Source organism: Marmota monax, unplaced genomic scaffold, assembly GCF_021218885.2.
Source record: "Marmota monax isolate L192 unplaced genomic scaffold, Marmota_monax_Labrador192_F-V1.1 WCK01_AAM20220418_F8-fsc00008, whole genome shotgun sequence".
NCBI lineage: Eukaryota > Metazoa > Chordata > Mammalia > Rodentia > Sciuridae > Marmota > Marmota monax.
The window spans coordinates 7,944,446-7,963,807 of record NW_026694432.1 but is presented as its reverse complement, the minus strand read 5'-3'; the positions used below and the strand labels follow the sequence as shown (position 1 = coordinate 7,963,807).

At 34.2% G+C, this 19,362-nt stretch overlaps 1 protein-coding gene across 6 annotated transcripts in view; it reads right to left on the bottom strand.

Moving 5' to 3' along the window:
- The window catches only part of Foxj3 (forkhead box J3), a 112,631-nt gene that overhangs the window by 23,866 nt on the left and 69,403 nt on the right, over positions 1-19,362 (bottom strand). For 5 of the 6 annotated variants that reach the window (XM_046468890.2, XM_058570835.1, XM_046468889.2 and 2 more), the window contains exons 5-6: positions 13,194-13,277; positions 733-834 (exon numbers count right to left, since the gene is read on the bottom strand). In XM_046468890.2, the coding sequence (XP_046324846.1) occupies positions 733-834; positions 13,194-13,277 (186 nt within the window). The remainder of the gene's footprint in view (positions 1-732; positions 835-13,193; positions 13,278-19,362) is intronic. The other variant, XM_046468892.2, reaches the window with a different exon arrangement.

The window sequence follows — 19,362 nt, the reverse complement described above, 5'->3', positions numbered from 1 at the left end:
AGTGGAGGAAAGTGAGAGTAAGACTGAGAATGTGTGAGCGTGAGTATGAGATATGGCTTTAAGAAATTCATTTCTGGTAGGAGAGGAAATACATGCATAAACTAAATTATTTCATGAACCTCCCAGACCTTTTTAAAGTTTTAAGATATGAGATTAAAATATTACCTTGTAAAGATTTAAATACTATTTGAAAGAAGAGACATTAGTATCCCACTACCTATCTAATGACATGGCACAAAGTTTTAACCCTTGCATCACAAAAAATGCAGCAGACTACCATATACTGTTTCTGGGTATGTTCCTAGACCTCAATATCATAAATACAGATTGACCACTGTTCCAATGAGCCCTATAAGGTTGCCCAACTATTTATTATACTAGAGTCTAACTCCCTAGAATTTGACTCTTTTTTTAACCACATATGAGGAGATGTAACTAAGGTTTTGAAACAAATTGATCCAATAAAATGCCTGCTCAAATATTCTAACAACAGAAACTAGCAGAGTCAAGAACTTAAATTAGTATATAACTTCCCAATAAGCACATTCCAGTTTCTCCAGAGAAATATTTTCTTTTAATTTGTGCATACTGTAAAACATTCTGGATTCGGTTTTAAAGCTGCATGTACAGGGTAAACAAATCTACACCACCTTAAAACTCTATTGTCATTATAAAAGCAAATTAAATGTATTATTCAAGGACATTTAAAAAATGTTTAAAAAATGAAATTACTTTGTTAGTCACAGTGTTGATTGCCAGAGTTGGAGAGGCACTTCCCGAAATAATACACTCCATTCCCAAAGAATCTGAATCTATGCTATATGGAGTTGAGGCCTAAAATATAAGAACAAAATAAATAATTATTATTTCATATATCCAGCAATTTTAACACAATTTGAAGGGATTTCATCAATTCTCCAACATCCGGTTTTGTGCTTTGTTTCTGAAAATAACAAGCTACTGAAATGTCTTCTATTATATTTTAGTATGCTACTGATCTGATAACACAAAGTCCATTATTACAGCTATTCTCTAACAACTCTTCTAATGGGCTACAGGATAGGTTGCCAAAAACTATAAATAAACTTCTGTAATGGAGACTGCTAATGGTTCTCTTTTCATTCTTTCCTTCTCCCTTTTAGTGATAAAATTCTAGTTATCTTCTCATGGCTACCCAGTTGGAGACTACCTTCTCCAGATTCATTTGTAGCTAGCTGTGGGCCATGTAACTAAGGTGTAACCAATGGGATGTGAGCAAGAGTGACGTGTGCAACTTCTGCAACACATCTTTGCAAGGGACTTGTTTGTCCTGCGGTGTCTTATTCCCTTTCATTGCAAACTAGTCTTGCTTAACCATAAAGCTGAAAATTCCCTGAGAAACACTAGAAAAGCACGATTAGAAAGAATCTGGACATCTGAATAACCTTGTGGAACAAGAGTTGTACATCCTTCCAACCCGACCCGACCTATCAGCTTAGAATTTGGCCCGTGAGAGAAATCTCGGGTATTATTTTATTGTTCTTACTTTGTGGTTAAGAGTAACTGAACAATATTCTAAATATAAAAGTTCACGTACGTTATTTATAAAGATCACATCCTGTCAAAAGTAATACAGAAGGTTTTCTACATCTAGAATTTTGAATTTATAAACATTATGACAATTCATCTCTTATCTGCAAGACACTTTGATTACCTTAGTGAGTCCTCAAAAGTTCAATTTCAATGGTGAAAGTTAAAGAATAGCAAAGATAAATAACATGTGGCTATGATGCCAATCTCATATTTATTATCTCTCTGGCAAAATGTACTTATCTTACACATGATACCAACTGGATATGCATTTTAAAAAGATGAAATGGGCTGGGAGTGTAGCTCAGTAGTAGAGTGCTTCCTAGAATGCATGAGCCCTGGATTCCATCCCCAGCACTAGACCAAAAGAAGAAAGATTATAATGAAAGAGCAAGAGAACAATTTTACAGAGACACATTTCAAAGATTGATCTATTAATCACTAAATTCCTCAGCATGAATTTCTTTCATCGGATATCAACAAACTTGATAATGAGCAGGGAACATGATTGAAATGAAAAAGAAGGAAAAAGATGCAAGAGTCCAGCATGAAGGTGCTGGGTACTCATTTAAGAATCAAGTGAAAATGGAAAGGGATTAAAAAATATAAATGGAAGAACCACAAAAATAACTAGATCTTTGCTTCAATTTTAGTGCCCACCAACTTAGTTATATCTAAATTAACACAGCAGATTACTTTATTTATTTTTTTTTTTTTGAGAGAGAGAGAGAGAGAGAGAGAGAGAGAGAGAGAGAGAGAATTTAACATTTATTTTTTAGTTTTTGGCAGACACAACATCTTTGTTTGTATGTGGTGCTGAGTATCGAACCTGGGCCGCACGCATGCCAGGTGAGCACACTGCCGCTTGAGCCACATCCCCAGCCCAGCAGATTACTTTAGAAAGCTGCAAATCTCGTGTTCCCCTAACTCAACTGAGTCATCTTAGTCCAAAGTACTGGTTCACTAATTCTCATTCTCCCCTACTGATAGAAAGAGAGAAGCCTGTACTTGGTGATTTCATGTAAATTATTCTATGTTTATGCTTGTTTTCTCACCTATACAAGGATTGTGCCATTTCCTTTAGAGGTTTGTTGCAACCATTAATTACATAATTTATGAAAAGTACCTGAAATACACAATAAATGCTAGTTACTATGATAACCACTAGGATTACAGATGCCAGAATGTGCAAAGGAATACTCAATGGTGATTAATGAAAAAGGAGACAACTTTAGTATGAGGCACAATATTAGTATGAGGTACAGTATTCCCAAACAGATTTGTGGCTTCAGCTATTAGAAATTAGATAGTAAATTTTAAAAAATCCTTCAATTAATATTCTTTCACTTGTATTCACAGCAACTTGGGAGACTGAAGTAGAAGGATTCCAAGTTCAAGGCCAGCTTCCGCAAGTTAGCGAAACCTCCAAATAAAAAATAAAAAGGGCTGGGGATGCAGCTGAGTTGTAACGTACCCCTGGGTTAAATCCCCAATTAAAAAAAAAAAAATTTTTTTTTGGCATTTATTTTTACTCGTAGGTGCATTGATTCTGTTATGAACAGGCAACAAGTAGTTTGATGAATAAAGCCAGTGGGTCTAGGCATCCCAAAATGTACTAAAACCATAAAACCAAATTCAGTATCAATGAATCTAATCTGGGTGGCACCAGTCCAGTTTGTAAAAGGTATCTTTTGCCGTCGTGTCAAGTTCCACTTCCAATAAAGCAATATGATACCCATACAGACCAAACTTCTGTAATTAACAAATACAAACTATAGTGGGGAGGAAAAAAACAGTTATCTAAGGATTCTGAGGAAATAAAGTAGGCAGACTGTGGAGAGAAGCCAGAATTTGGGGAAATCAACATGTGTATGAATTTCCTATTTTGATACAGTTTGGTCCCAATGTTGGGTACTAGAAGCATGGACAGATAATGCTGGCAAGGGGAACCAGAGAAAAGAGACCAGGTCAACTGCCAGCCACCAAACAAAGAAGGAAATCCCATAAGAAATAAAGTCAAAAGAGATCCCACAATCCTGGGTGTGAAACACTACAAAATTCTCAAGCTGACCCCTGAATCATGCATATACAGATTAGGATCAAATCAGAAGCCTAAAGAATCGAATTCAAATTGGAATCCCTACCTATAGAAGGTGAGAGTGAGAACTTACAGTCTGAGTTGAGCTTAACAAAATAAAATTTTGGCTCAAAATAAAATTTAAAAGGATTGGGGATAGAGCTCAGTGGTAAAGTGCCCCTGGGCCCAATCTCCAGTACCAAAAAAACCAAAAGAAACAATGTTTTCCTCTCACATTTAAAAAACTCATGTTTGATTATTTAAGGCAAAAGTTATAAATGCTATCCTTTGAGATTTATGATGTGTGCAGATTTAATACATATTACTATTATGGGGAATGGTGGGGGAATGACTGGAAGATTTCTACATATTTTATGAAGTGATAAAATAATAACTGAGTAGACTGCAAAGCATAGGGATATATGTTGAAATCCTTAGCCAAAACATAAATTAAAATAGAATCAAATAATTTAAAAGACAGAAAAGAGAGAAAGAGATAAACTAAAACACAGAGGTCATCAGAAAACATAAGGTCGATCTATATCAACCCTATCAGTTACATGTTAAATGTTTAACAAAACTATGCTAATGAAAAAGCAGAGATTGTCAGAAAGAGCTTTAAAAAAAGAAAAAAAAAGGTAGGCTCAGTTAAATGTGGCCTGTGTGTGTCATACCCTCAGATACAGAGGAGAAGCAGCCATGGGAAGGAAAGAAAAGGGAAAGAAAAACTGTCTCTATTCCAGTTGATATAATTATTCATATAGAATAATTCCAGGGCATCTTCAAGCAACTATTAGAACTAATAAGATCAAATATATAGCTAATAGATAAAAATTGATTTAGACACTGGCACAAGCAATTAGAAAATCTACTTTAAAATCAATTCATAATAACTCAACAGAAAACAAAATATTCAGGGTTAAATCTAACTGGAAATAGGTAAGTCTCCACGATAAAAAAAAAAAAAAACTTTAAAAAAATCTGAGAAAATTAATTGAAATTAATTAAAATAAATAAGAACTAATTAATGGAGTGATATAACATATTCATGGATTAGAAAAAATATTAAGTGAAATTTTCCCTAGATCAAGGACTAAGGACTAGAGTAGAGGAAACTTTGGAGGTGGGGGGTGATAAAAATGTTCATTTGACATTGGTGTTAGTTTCAAAATTGTATAGATGTCAAAACTCCTCAAATTGTAAACTTTAAACATGCAGTTAATTGTACATGAACTATCCCCCTCAATAGTGTTGTAAAAAAAGTTCTTCCCATTCATTAAAATGAGCCCTCATGAAACTTCTTGATCTACATCTTTAACTGGATAGAATTTCTCCATCTTAAAAATCCTCAGTTAATTCTATCTATACATATTATCTTGGAGGCCACATGCAGTGTCTCCCATGTAATGTTACATATGTTTATTCAACTGAAATATTTATTCAGTTCTATAGCTAAGAGTAGAAATGCAGACTGCCTTCCTTTCTCTACTTGCTCACATCATTTCCTTTAACTTGAATCTTCACTTTCTCAGGCTCAACTGAGAAACTGAGTCATAAAAAATAACATGGCAACAATCTCAGATATATAGCCAGATGCAGATGATCCTGCCAACTCTTCTCTATTTACCCATCAGTCTTCCAGCTATCACCCTGATTAAACTTATAATCAGCTTTGAATAACAGCACAGGATTTTATTTTTTATTGCTTCTGGTGATCAAACCCAGGGCTGGGCAAGCACTCTATCTCTAAGCTACATCTCCAGACCCACAATTTAGCTCTTAACTTCAGGAAAAATTAATGTGCATTTCCTTCATCTCTGTGTCAAGGAAAGATAAAGATAATAGCAGATTAAATGTTTTTTCAAAGGCCATGTTTGGGATAGTAAGTTCATATATAACTATGTGGACTTTTATTCTTCCCCCTCACATACATTGCACAGTCATAGGGGGCTCTTTGTAGTTTCTCACCATCTCAGAACTTCTGCACTTGTAAGACTGAAGAAGGATTCTCTCCCAGACCTATGTAACTGATGGTTCACTAATACAGAAAGCGATGCCCTCAAAAGCTAAATATCTTATTCTAAATTATAACATACAACTTTAAAAATGGGTTGGGCTGGAGATGTGGCTCAAGCAGTAGCGTGCTTGCCTGGCATGTGCGGGGCACTGGTTTCGATCCTCAGCACCACATAAAAATAAAAAAATAAAGATGTTGTGTCCACCGAAAACTAAAAAATAAATATTAAAAAATTCTCTTTCTCTCTCTCTTAAAAAAAGGGGGAGGGGTCTCCTGGGCTGGAGGCGTAGCTTAGTGAGTGTATGTAAGGCTCTGTATTTAATCCCCAGCACGCACGCGCGCGTGTTCACACACCCACACCCACACCCATTAGGTTTTATAGAAGATGGCTGGATTATATATCTGCTTCTGTATTTAAACTACAGCAAAATCACAGGTCACACAGTCTATAGAACCCATCTAAGATAATGAGTGAAAAAGACAAAGAACTTTTTAATATTATTATGAATATAGTTTGACCTCATGTACTCCCTGAAATAGCATCACATACTGAGAACCACTGCTTTAGCAATAATATATTTCTATAAGCAAATAATAACATTAGAAAATAGCCAAGATATAATTTAAGTTTAAAAAAAAAGAAGAAGAAGAAGGGGGGGGGCAAGTTAAAGAATCAACAGAAAAGAATATGATTCTTTGATTACCAACATGATAAAAGAGAAAATGCACAGGTAACTTTCAAGCACTCATTCTTTCAAGTCTTTTTTTTTTTTTAAGTTGTAGATGAACACAATACCTTTATTTTATTTACTTATGTTGTGCTGAGGATGGAACCCAGTGCCTCACACATGGGAGGCAAGAGCTCTACCACTGAGCTACAATCCCAGCTCCTCAAGTCATTTCTTTAACAAAAAAAAAAAAAAAAAAAACCCCAGGACCCAGGTTTCTTTTTCTACTCTATAAAGAGTGTGAATAGTTTGATTACTTGCCAGTCTTCAAAAATACCCAAAAGGTAATATCCAACATTTTCTCCTGCCCTAAGCAGCTTCCAGTGGAGAAAGCCCCTTTTATTAATGCATATATAACATAACCTTTGGTTGAACTGAACAAGACCAAATTAAAAAGCAAAATAGGCCAGAGAAGATATTTGTTAATATAAAACAAATTAATAAAGAAAGAAAAAATGAAAATTAAAAATTATTGCCTTGGGCTAGGATTGTGGCTCAGTGGTAGAGTGCTTGCCTAGCACGAATGAGGCACTGGGTTGGATTCTTAGCACTGCAGATAAATAAACAAAATAAAGTTCATTGACAACCAAAAAAAAATTTTTTTTAATTACTGCCTTTTTTTTTTACTCCATGGCCAGCCATAATGACCTATCAGTTCCTTATACTCTGTCCCTTTCAAACATTCCCAATAATATTCATCTATTTCTGTTTATCCATCAGGCCTCTACTGAAACATCACTTCAAGGAAACTTTTCCTGACTTTTAGATCTAAGTCACACCTCTTTGCTATGTGGTCCCAAGGTTCTCAAGAACATTATCTTTAGGATGACCAAATAACTTACCATTCAAATGTTATTTTGAAAATGAATGAGGAGGGCTGGGGATGTGGCTCAGTGGTAAAGCACCCCTAGGTTCAATCCTCAGAACCAAAGAAAAGAAAATGAATGAAGAACTAACAATTATGCTTAGAAAACAAGCTACGTTATGGAATATACTGCAATCTTACCATATCAATTTATCCTCTCTGCTTGAGTGGGACCTTTAAGAATAAAGCATACTGGTCTGTCTGTTCTCTGAGACTTAGTTTAATGCAAAAGATATATTCTCAGTTCTATGAATGACATGAATTTTTATAGTGCAAATTAACTTGAAAAAAAAAAAAAACTATCTGGAAAAAAAATCAACTGTACTCCCTCCCAAATCCTAATACTGTTCTATACCCCATATACCCCTGTCATGATTTATTTATTACCCATGACTTACCCTCCCCTAATCACCCCTGCCCCAGTTCATACTCTTCAATCAGAAGATAAATTGAGCAGAAAAGGTCCATTTTGTTCACTGCTGTTTCCTCAGGATCTAGAAGGGTACCCATGTATGGTAGGCACTTGACTCTTAATACATGTGCTCTAAATGAATGCTGCCCTCTCTAGTTGCTCTGCCTATCTCCACCTGAAAGTCAAGCCACATAATCCATGAAGCCTTCTTAGTCCCAGGAAGAAAAAAAAAAAAATCTCTCTTCTTCTACACAGGATAATATTTCAGACCTTTCTTATAATACCTTCTATACTTTACCCTTCTGCTAAAATTATCTGTTTTGTCTTGTTCTTCTTGGTATGTATCTTAGTATAATGGCTGGCCTGTAATATCTACAAAGTCTGTAAAATTAAACTGATAACATATTACAATGATGAAGATATATATATATATGTATATATATTACCCACTAATTTTCTAAAGAACTCTCTTATTCATATAGCTTATACCCTTAGCCCATGCCACTATCACTGCAACTCCTTCTACTCAGCATCTTCCCCTTGCAATGAGTATTTTGTGAAGAGGAAGTGTCTTTTTAAAACTGTTTTGATTCATTTTTTAACACCACAGATTGTGAAATCAAAGCAACATTCTTGATCCTATTCATTTTAGGCTTTCTTCCTCCCCACTCCCTGTACTGGGGACTGAACCTAGGGTCTCATACACACTAGGCAATACTCTGCTGTGTTGTGCTATACTGATCTTAAATTCTGCCTCAGCTTCCTGAACAACTGAGATTCTGTACCTTCAGGCTTTCTACTGGAATCTTTCTACTCTTAAATATATACACACTATCTAAAGTTTTTCATTATAAAATGACTTCCAATATGCCCATCTGTATTTCTTACTTACAAGTCAATCATGCATTTTGTTTTTTCCAAGTGGAATGCCTTTATTATTGTCTATGAAAAAAGTTCACTTCTACATCAATACTAAAGGCTCATTTCTCTTCCCAGAGGCCCTCATAGGCAGCATTTCTATTTTGAGTCACTTTAGTTATCCGTAGTTGGCCTAACAAATTATTTAGTACTTTTTTTATCATTTATAATCACATTTATGTTACTTGATCATATGTTCATATTAAATGTGGGAAATTTATATGCACATATAAAATGAAATGTGATTCAGTGTTATGGGTTTCAGCCTAACAAATGCTAGTGGTAACTGTAAACAGCATAGACTGTGAAGGCAAACTACCTGAGTTAAAATTCTGGCTTTGGTACTAATTATTAGTACAGGAGGATAAGTTAACATTCATGGTTCATCAGTGTCATCATTTTTAAAATTAACTACTATATATTAATAAGTATCCGACACAGAAACTCAATGTTATGAATTCTACCCTCTTATTTTATGTGAGGGTACTGAAGCTTCCAATCATTAACTAAAATTGCCAAAAGTCATAAGAAATAGCAACTTTTAAAGCTAAAAGAAAAATACAGAACTTCTAGTTGAAAAATCCCTTGTGTTACCACTTTATTCAATGTTTTCTCAATATTTTAAAAAATACTTCAACTTTATCCATTATTTTAAGATCTTCAGGACCATTGTGTGATTTTTAAAAAAAAATTAAGAAGATGAAAGAAAAGGGAGAAAGGAAGAGAAACATTTAAATACTTAAGAAAAGAAGGAAGAAATATTACAATAAAAGAGAGTAAATGGTCTGAAAACCATGAAAATGAAGGGAAATCAGAGAAGTGCTCTGGAGAAGGATGTTAAGAATATCAGACTAGAGGCTGGGGTTATAGCTCAGTGGAAGAACTTGCCTAGCATGTGTGAGGCACTGGGTTCGATTCTCAGCACCACATATAAATAAATACAAAAGCTTATTTCTGGGGCTGGGGTTATAGCTCAGTGGTAGAGTGCTTGCCTAGCAGGTGTGAGACACTGGGTTTAATCCTTAGCCCCATATAAACATAAATAAAATAAAGGTCATTGACTACTAAAAAAATTTTTTAAAAAGCTTATTTATCTTCAAAATAAAAAGTATATGAGACATTTAATTTATTTACATAGAATTTTGATATTTACACATGGACAAAGGAATCGCATTCACAGAAATTTAGCGAAGAACTTTTAGGGTTGTTAATTTCTTTACCACCTACATTCAAAAGTCCTTTTATCCTTTAAAAGTTTTCAACATATGGGTCATGGTCAGTTTTGGGGAAAACTTTACATCTCTAAAGATCATGTTAAGAATCATTTGACTAGAATAAACATTTCCTTAGTAAAACTTTAAAAAATGTAAACTGTCCTAACAAAAATATTACATATTATATAACCTTCTTACCACCCCTACCCCCAAATTTCTAAGTGGAAAAGAAAATATAGACACATCTGTTTATTGAGGCAGGAAATTATGTTTTTGTAAAATAACTATCTTCCAGAATAAGTGTTAAACAGTATCTGTCTTACTGATTTTATGTACTTCACTTACAGCTAACCTCTTTGGATAGTTTTGGTGAGAGATATATATGTATATATACAGATACTACAATGATGTAGCCACATTAATGTTTACAGCAGCAGAATTCACAATTGCCAAAGGTTATAAGAAATAGCAACTTTTAAAGCTAAAAGAAAAATATAGTTTAATTGTGGAACCAACCTAGATACTCTTCAGTAGATGAATGGATAAAGAAAATGTGGTATATATATATATATATATATATATACACACACAAAGAAATATTACTCAGCATTAAAAGAAAAGAAAATCATGGCATTTGCAGGTAAATGGATGGAACTGGAGAATATAATGCTAAGTGAAGTCAGCCAATCCTAAAAAACCAAATGCCAAATGTCTTCTCTGATAAAAGGATGCTGATTCATAATGGGGGGGGGGGGGCAGTGTGGGAGGAAGAGATGAACTTCAGATAGAGCAAAGGGGAAGGAGGGGAAGGGAGCAGGAATGGGGATAGGAAAGACGGTAGAATGAGACAGACATCATTACCCTAATACATGTATGAGAACATGAATGGTGTGGACTCTACTTTGTGTACAACCAGAGACATGAAAAACTGTGCTCTCAATAGCTAAACTGTGGAGCCAACCTAGATGTCCCCCAGTGGATGAATGGATAAAAAAAATGTGGTATTTATATACAATGGAATATTACTCCACAATAAAAAAGAATAAGATCATGGCATTTGCAGGGAAATGGATGGCATTAGAGAAGATTATGCTAAATGAAGTTAGCCAATCCCCCCCCCTCCGCAAAAAAAAACAAAAACAAATGCCAAATGTCTTCTCTGATGTAAGGGGGGGGTTATATCAAAGAAGATATATATAATATAAGATATTACAACTCAAAATGGGTTAGGAGGGAGAGCAAGGGAGGAAGATTACCTCTAGATAGGGAATAGGGGTGGGAAGGAAAGGGAGGGAGAAGGGGAATAGCATGGATGGTAGAAGGAGACCCTCATCATTATACAAATACATGTATGAAGATGTGAATTTGGTGTCAACATACTTTATATACAATCAGAGATATGATAAATTGTGGTATAAAGGTGTATTAAGAATTGTAATGCAAAAAAAACCCCTGTGCTCTATTTGTGTGATATGAATTGAACTGCATTCTGCTGTCATATATAACAAATTAGAATAAAAAAAATTTTAAATAAAGAGTCTTCAAAAAAGGGGAGGAAAGAACTCTCAGAAATAAACAAGGATTTCTCTAAAAATTGTGAAAAAAAAAAAAATTGTGAAACAAGTGTAACAGAATAAAAGGCAGGCTTCATATCCAAAGAGAAAATGCACAGTTGTCAACTCAACCACCAATTCCCACTTCCAAAAAATTTAAGTTTCAGAAATCTTCAGAAGAAGAGATAAATAATAATAAAGACCACAAATCCTTAGCCCTTCAACTTATACATCCAAGTTGTTTTGTAATGCTGTGGGTTAAATACAAAAATAAAATAAAATAAAAATGAGGATTTTTTTCTCTCTTTCCTTCAAGTTCTGGCAACAGAAGCTAAATGTTTTGTACTTCACAGTTCTATAACAAGTCCAAGTGGTAAGTCTGTTTCAAAAGGCAGAGGCATGAAGGTAGGAACTGAGCTTTGTTCCCTCTCAAACCACAACACACTGAGCAGCTCACATCAATATCTCAGTCTTGAAACTGTTCAGATCTGTTACCAGAAGACTATACCACCAATTTTAAACTTCAACCTCTTAATCTTTGGTTGTGTAAAGCCAAAAATTATGACCTAAGAACTCTCACCTTTAATTCCATATAAATTGATAATTAATTGACTTACTGATGAATTTCCTCTGCTGGCTTCAAAAATGCTACCCCAACTAAGCCCCATTTCTGCAGTACCTCAGGGGCTCTTATGATTACAATATTAACTCTGTCTAAGGCCCTTGCCTTTGAGACTCAGAAGCCATTCCTTTATGAAGAAAAGGCACAGATTTATTTGATCAAACATTTACTCAGTTTCCTTCATCTTATAATTCTCTCTGCAAACACTTTGATACCCAATATAAAACTGAGAAAAACACAAAAACCAGTGACACAAATATAAATATATACATATACATATAATTTTACTAAAGCCCTTAAAAGGGCATTAGTCCAATAAAAAAGACATAGAAACAAAAAATTTCCATAAAGTATGAGAAATACTAGAAGAAAACTTTATAAAAATTCATAAGAACACAAAAAATTAAGAAAAAGCTTCACAAAGTGGTAAACACTTGGAATGGATCTAAAGAGTAATATAAAGTACGGGGATGTTTTTATTGAGATGTTGGCTGGGATTGTGGCTCAGCAATAGATCACTTGCCTACCACATGGGAGGCACTGGGTTCGATCCTCAGCACCACATAAAAATATAAAACATAAAGGTATTGTGTCCACTTACAACTAATATATTATATATATATTATTTAAAAGCGGGGTGTGGGAAAAGTTAAAGGGTAAAGTAAATGTATGATGGCAGCTAAAAGGTTGACTAAAATATAACCAAGAATATCAACGATAGTTTCTTTTTTCTTCCTGCAAATTAATTTTAACTTGAATTCACAAGTAAGAATTATCTTACAAACAACAAACACACAGGCAGAGATTTTGTGTACAAAGTGACTATTACATGGATGCTAGCAGGAAAAAGCACTGTGAGAACAATAAGGAAAATTCTATGTAACTAGAAGGGTTATTTGCAATGGAATGGAAAAACTGTCTTCAATGTTGTAGGTGCAGAGAAACAGAATACTAAATTGAAACTCCAGAGGCCTGTAGGCAAATCTCAAACAACAGCTATGTCCTCATTTTAATTAATTCCTTAACTGCTCACCTCACTCATAGTAAAGATCAAATAAAATAATGGGTGTGAAAGGTACTTGGAAAAATACAAAATACTATACAAATAAAATCTTACCTTAGTTACAGTTATACTTGCTATACTGGAAATGAACTTTTGAAAATCTACATCTGACACATTCAGTCTGTCATACTAAATTTATGATAAAGAGTTTTTACCCGTTCTACAGATCGTGCCCTCTTCTTTGGCCGAGTAGGCAGCGCATCTTCCTTCGGACTGGTGTCTATTGCCCAATAGGATCCCTAAAGGTAAAGAAATAAATTATATTAACAGTATATTACAGTAACCCTGTGACATTAAAAGGGATTTTTTATAATCCTCTGCTCCAAAGGTAAACATTATGCAAATACAACAATTAAAAAGCAGCATAAGAAATACTAGTTTCAGATTGAGAAAAGTAAAGGTTATGAGAAGAAAGTCCATTTATAACGAATTATTAAGAAAAAAAATCGTAAGCCGAAGAATAAGTCCAAAAACTTATGCCATGGCCAAATTAAAAGAGGAAATGATAAACCAGATACATTTTTAAAAAATATTACTTTTTAGTTGTAGTTGGACACAATACCTTTATTTTAATGAGGTGATGAAGATTGAACCTAGGGCCTCGCGCGTGCTAAGTGAGCGCCCTACAGCTGAGCCACAACCCCAGCTCCCCCCATACATTTTAAATATACACTAATTCTTAATTCATATGATGACACCATATGACGTTCAAATCTCCTAATATTTTACATATAAAGATACTACATTTCTAGACCCTGTGACCTCACAAATCTACATGGTAGGTAAAACAATTTATAAAGACAAATTGCTTGAGCATATTTTATATAATATAAAATGAGTATCCTGAGAAGCAATGGTCTGTACATAAATCTTTCATTACTTACTTCTACTATCATGACTTATTTTAATTATTCTCTTTGGTACAAGTTCTCATCTCATTAAAAAAATACGTATTGAGTGTCCATTGTGATCCAGGCATTCAGGAATTCTTATTCCCCAAAATACTTTGAAAAGCATAGACGATAATAGTTTGTACATATTATACAAATGAGGAGACCAAAGCTCAGGAAGATAAAGTGTTTTACCCAAGCAAGAATATGACAACCAACAACCAACACCAGAAACAGGATCTTAATTCTTAACTCCTTTCTCCTTCAATTATTCTGCTGCTATATACAAACATGAACAGATATGTACACACACACACACATTTGGGGAAGGCGGCAACAATGAAGGGAGTAAGGGAAAGAAGACCTTTTCAGAAACAGGAATATAATGTATATCCTAGATTTATGACATAATATTCAAATTTAATCTTTGCCTCTATTATTCCATTAATCTTATTAGGCTCATTTTTCATATAATACTTTATAATAAAGGGAAATACAGCTTTCATCTATCAAGGCTCACATTTTAGCCTGACACAAACTATGGGTTTAGAGTTTTTTGAACATACCATTATGCTTCATTGCATCTGCCCAAGAAGCTAATCTATCTGTAATCTATCCTTCAATGGACAAATTCATAATCCACCTTCAAAATTTACCTCAGATATTATCTAAAGGAATCTTTCTCTGATGGTCCTGCCACATCCAAGAACTCACTATTCTCCACCTCTATCACATTTCTATACTTTTTACTAAGACTATTCACTGTACTTAACAATTTTGTTTATGGGTCTGTATCTTCTTCTAGGCTGTAAGCTCCTGAAAGGTAGGAGCCACTTTATTCATTTCTGTATCCAGTGTCAGGCACAATGTAAGACACAAAGGAAGTACTCAAGGGCTGGGGTTGTGGCTCAGTGGTAGAGCGCTTGCCTATCATGTGTGAGGCACTGGGTTTGATTCTCAGCACCATATAAATAAATTAAAATAAAAAGGTCCATTGACAACTTAGAAAAAAGATGTTGAAATGGGAAGGGAAAAACGTTCCTAATCAAGTGTGCTGATAATGTCAGTATATGAGGTGTGATGCCAGACCCTCTCAAATACTAGTTTATATATAAGTACCAGAGTTTAGCACTAATTTCATCTCCCAGCCCCTACTGGTATACTCCACTATGCTACCTTTTTAAGTGGTCACTGCATTTCAGTCAATGAATCTATCAGTCCTGGTATAAACTTGCCAGCAAACACATAAAATTTCGATTTTACAGAAAAGTAAGCACTAAAAATGAAAACCAAACATTTTAATATGTATTCCTTCTTACTTGAACACATGACAATTACATCATGATATTCAACTCTAAAAGAATATTATACATTAAATTTACTGTAGTTTCAGCACCCTGGGACCTCATAAATCTAAATAGTAACTAGCAAAATAAAGTAGAAAAAAAACTCAGACTGATTTGCTATGAAAATAAAGCTGGAGGGAAAATACCAAAACTCATTCAACAATAGTTTTTAAAACACTGTTTATGGAAATGATAAATTCCAGTGTTTATTTTGGATTAGTGTACATATGTGTATGAATCTGGAGAAACATTCAACATCCAAACTTTACTCCGATTTATTATTGAACATTTTAATAAAACTTTAAAAAATGCTTCTGTTCTACACAAAATATGACTAGTTACAGCTTCTCACAAAGAGATCAACCACAGGGGGAAAAACACACAATCCTGAACATCCAAATATAAACATTAATGATTAAAATGTTTCACAAAATAATAAAATCTTCTACCTAGTGTCTCGGTAAACTAGTATCTAAGTTTCATCTATGAAATGACAGGTTTGGACTAAGAAACTTTAAATTCCCTTTCACAAATAAAAATCACAATGAGATATTTCTCATATGCACTGGGCTACCTATTATCAAAACAACAGAAAATAACAAGAATTGGTAAAGATACAGAAAAAATGGAACTTTTGTGCATTGCTGGAAAGAATGTAGAATGGTACAGCTGCTGTGAAAAATGTTATGGCAGCTTCTCAAAATATTAGAATTACCAAATGATTCAGCAATTCCACTCTGAACATATAACAACAACAACAACAAAAACCTGAAAGCAGAAGCTTGGTATTCCCATGTTCATAACAACATTATTCACAATAGACCAAAGGTAGAACCATCCCAACTGTGCACTAACAAACAAACAAACTAAGGTTTATATGTTCAATGGAATATTATTCTTTCCTTAAAAGGTAAAGGAATTCTGGGGCTGGGGTTGTGGCTCAATGACAGAGGGCTTGCCTAGCATGTGTGAGGTGCTGGGTTCAATCCTCAGCACTGGATACAAATTAAAAAATAAAAAAAATTTTAAAAAGGTCCATCTGCAACTAAAATTTTTTTTTAAAAAAAGGAAGGATTCTGACACATGCTACAAAGCAGTTGAATGTCGAAGATATTATGCTAAGTGAAATAAACCAGACATAGAAGGACAAACATTCTATAATTATGATTATATATACTTATAGTAGTCAAATTCAGAGATTAAAAGTTGAGTGGTGGTTGCCAGAGACAAGGGGAGGGAAAATAGGCAATTATTGTTGAATGGATACAAAGTACATTTGGAAAGATGAAAAAGGTTCTGGAAATGGATGATGGTGATAGATACACAACAATGTGAAAGTACTTATTGCTACTGAACTATGCACTTAGGATGGTTCCAATGGCAAATTTTAGGTTGTGTATATTTTACCCCCCCCCCCCCCCCACACACACACACTCACAAAAAGTCCCTTTAAGCTACTTTCAGAAGACAGTTTCCCTCTCAGAGTAGTTCTTTCCTCTAGGTTTCTGTGGAGCAAATAGGAAACAGGAGGTTTTTGTTTGGTTTTATTTTTAAAATCAATTTATTAAAGTATGTCTAAAATAAGATGCATGCACTTTAAGTGTATAATTCAAGAAGTCTTGACAATTGTTACACATACGTGTAACTAACACCAAAATCAAAGACATTAAGCATTCCCTTCAACTAAAAAGCTTCTTTGTGTGTCTCAACAAGCAATTCCCTTTCCTTTGCCTCCAATTTCCGTCCCAAACATCCACTGATCTGCTTCTTAACATTATAGTTTTGCCTTTTGTATAATTTCATATAAATGGACTCAACCATCAAAACTATTTTCTACTCTCATCAGCAATGTATGAGAGTCCAGCTGTTCACCCTTGCTGACACTTGCTATTTTAAGTCTTTTTAATCACAGCCATCCTAGTGCTATGTAGTTATGTCTCAGGGGTTTTCATGCATATTTCTGTAACAAATAACAATGCTGGGCGTGTATTTATTTGCCACTCATATATTTTTTGTGAAATTATTTTTTGCCAACGTTTTATTTGGATTATAAGAATTTGGCTATTTGTACTGTGAGAATTTATATTACATATATATTCTGAATAACAAGTCCTCTGGCAGATGATATTGTGAATATTCTCTCCCAGTCTGTAGTTATCTATTTGTTTATATGCATGATACCTTTTTTAAGGACCAATAAGCTTTTAATTCAATAAAGTCTAATTTATTGAGTTTCCTTTTATGGTTTGTTTTTATTATTGTGGTTGTTCGTTTATTTGCTTGCTTGCTTTGTTTTTTGGAAATACTGAATCCAGGCTTTGCACATGCTGGGCAAGCACTATACCACTACATCCTCAGCCCTATGGTACATATTGGCATATGTACATCCTCAGCCCTATGGTACCATATTGGCATATTGGTACAAGATGGCACATATTTTCCACAATGTTGTCTGTTGTCTTCTGTAAGTTTTGTAGTCTCAACTTTCAACATTAGGACTCTGATCACTTAAGAGTTACTTTTCTATATAAGTGTAAGGTAGGGATCAATATTAATTTTTCTTACACCCAGATACATAGCATCTCTCTTGAAAAGACCTTTCTATTGAATACAATAATATATCTGTCAAAAGTAAGCTGAATATAAACATGGGTCAATTTCTGAACTCTACTCCATTGAACTGACACTACCTATTTATCCTTATGCAAAGGTCATTTTTGTCTTGATTTTTCTAACTACATACAAATTTGAAATCAAGCAATATATATGCTACAACTCTGGTCTTCCCCCAACTAAACTGCTTTGCCTATTCTAAGTCCTTTGCATGTCCATAAAAATATGAGAACTGGTGTTAGTTTCAAAGAAAGAAGCCTGATGTAATTTTTTTAATGGAGTTACATTAACTGTATAAATCAACCTTGGGAAAACTGATATCTAGCAACAAAGAGTCCTCTTAGTCCACAAACATGCCATTTCTCTTCATTTACTTAGGTTTTTTTATATTTCTCTTCATAATATTTTCTACAAACAGGTGTACATTCGTTTTGTTAAAGTGCAACCCTAAAATGTCATTATTTTGAATGCTATGGTAACTGGAATTGCTTCTGTTAATTTCATTTTCCAATTTTTCCTTGTTAGTATAGAAAAAATTATAATGACCCTTTATCTTGTGACCTTGCTAAACTCAAATTATTAGTTCTAGTATTAATTCCATAGATTCTTCTTTGGAATTTTCTACATATGCAATAATGTTGTCTACAAATGAAGATTTTATTTATTCTTTTTAAAACATGGCTGTCTTTTATTTCTTTTTCTTGCCTTATTCCATTGGATAGGACTTCTTAATAGAATGTTAAATAAAAATGTGGGAATGAAAATATGCTTGTTTTGTTCTCAAACTCAGAGAGAAGGAATTTAATATCACATTATTAAAAATAATATAAGGGCTGGGGCTGCAGCTCAATGATAGAGTGCTTGCCTCTCATACACGCAGTGCTGGGTTCAATTCTCAGCACGACATAAAAATAAAATAAAGGTATTGTGTCCATCTACAACTAAAAAAACATTTTTTAATGATATGACCTGTACATTTTTCAGATACTTTAATCAAGGAAATTCCTTTTTATACCTAGTTTGCTAAATGTTGAGTTTAATATATGACTTTTCAGCCCTCTTTTACTCACATGGTGAGTTAACACCAGTTTTCTAATTTTAAGCTGCAATGCATTCCTGGGACAACTCCCACTTGGTCATAATTTTCTCCTTTTTTTATGATACCAAGGATTGCACCAAGGATTGCACCCAGGGGTGCTCTACTACTGAGCTTCATCCCCAGCCCTTTTTATTTTTTATTTTGATACAGGGTATAAGTTGCCCAGGCTGGCCTCAAACTTGCAATTCTCCTGCTTTAGACTCCTGAGTCACGGGGACTATAGGCATGTGCCACCTTGCCTGGCTATTTTCTCCTTTTTATATAGGGTCTATGTTCATGAAGAATACTGGTCTGTAGTTTTGTTGTCACTTCTTTGCCTGACTTTATTATCATGGTAATACTGGTCTCGTGAAATTGAGATGAAAACTATTCCTTC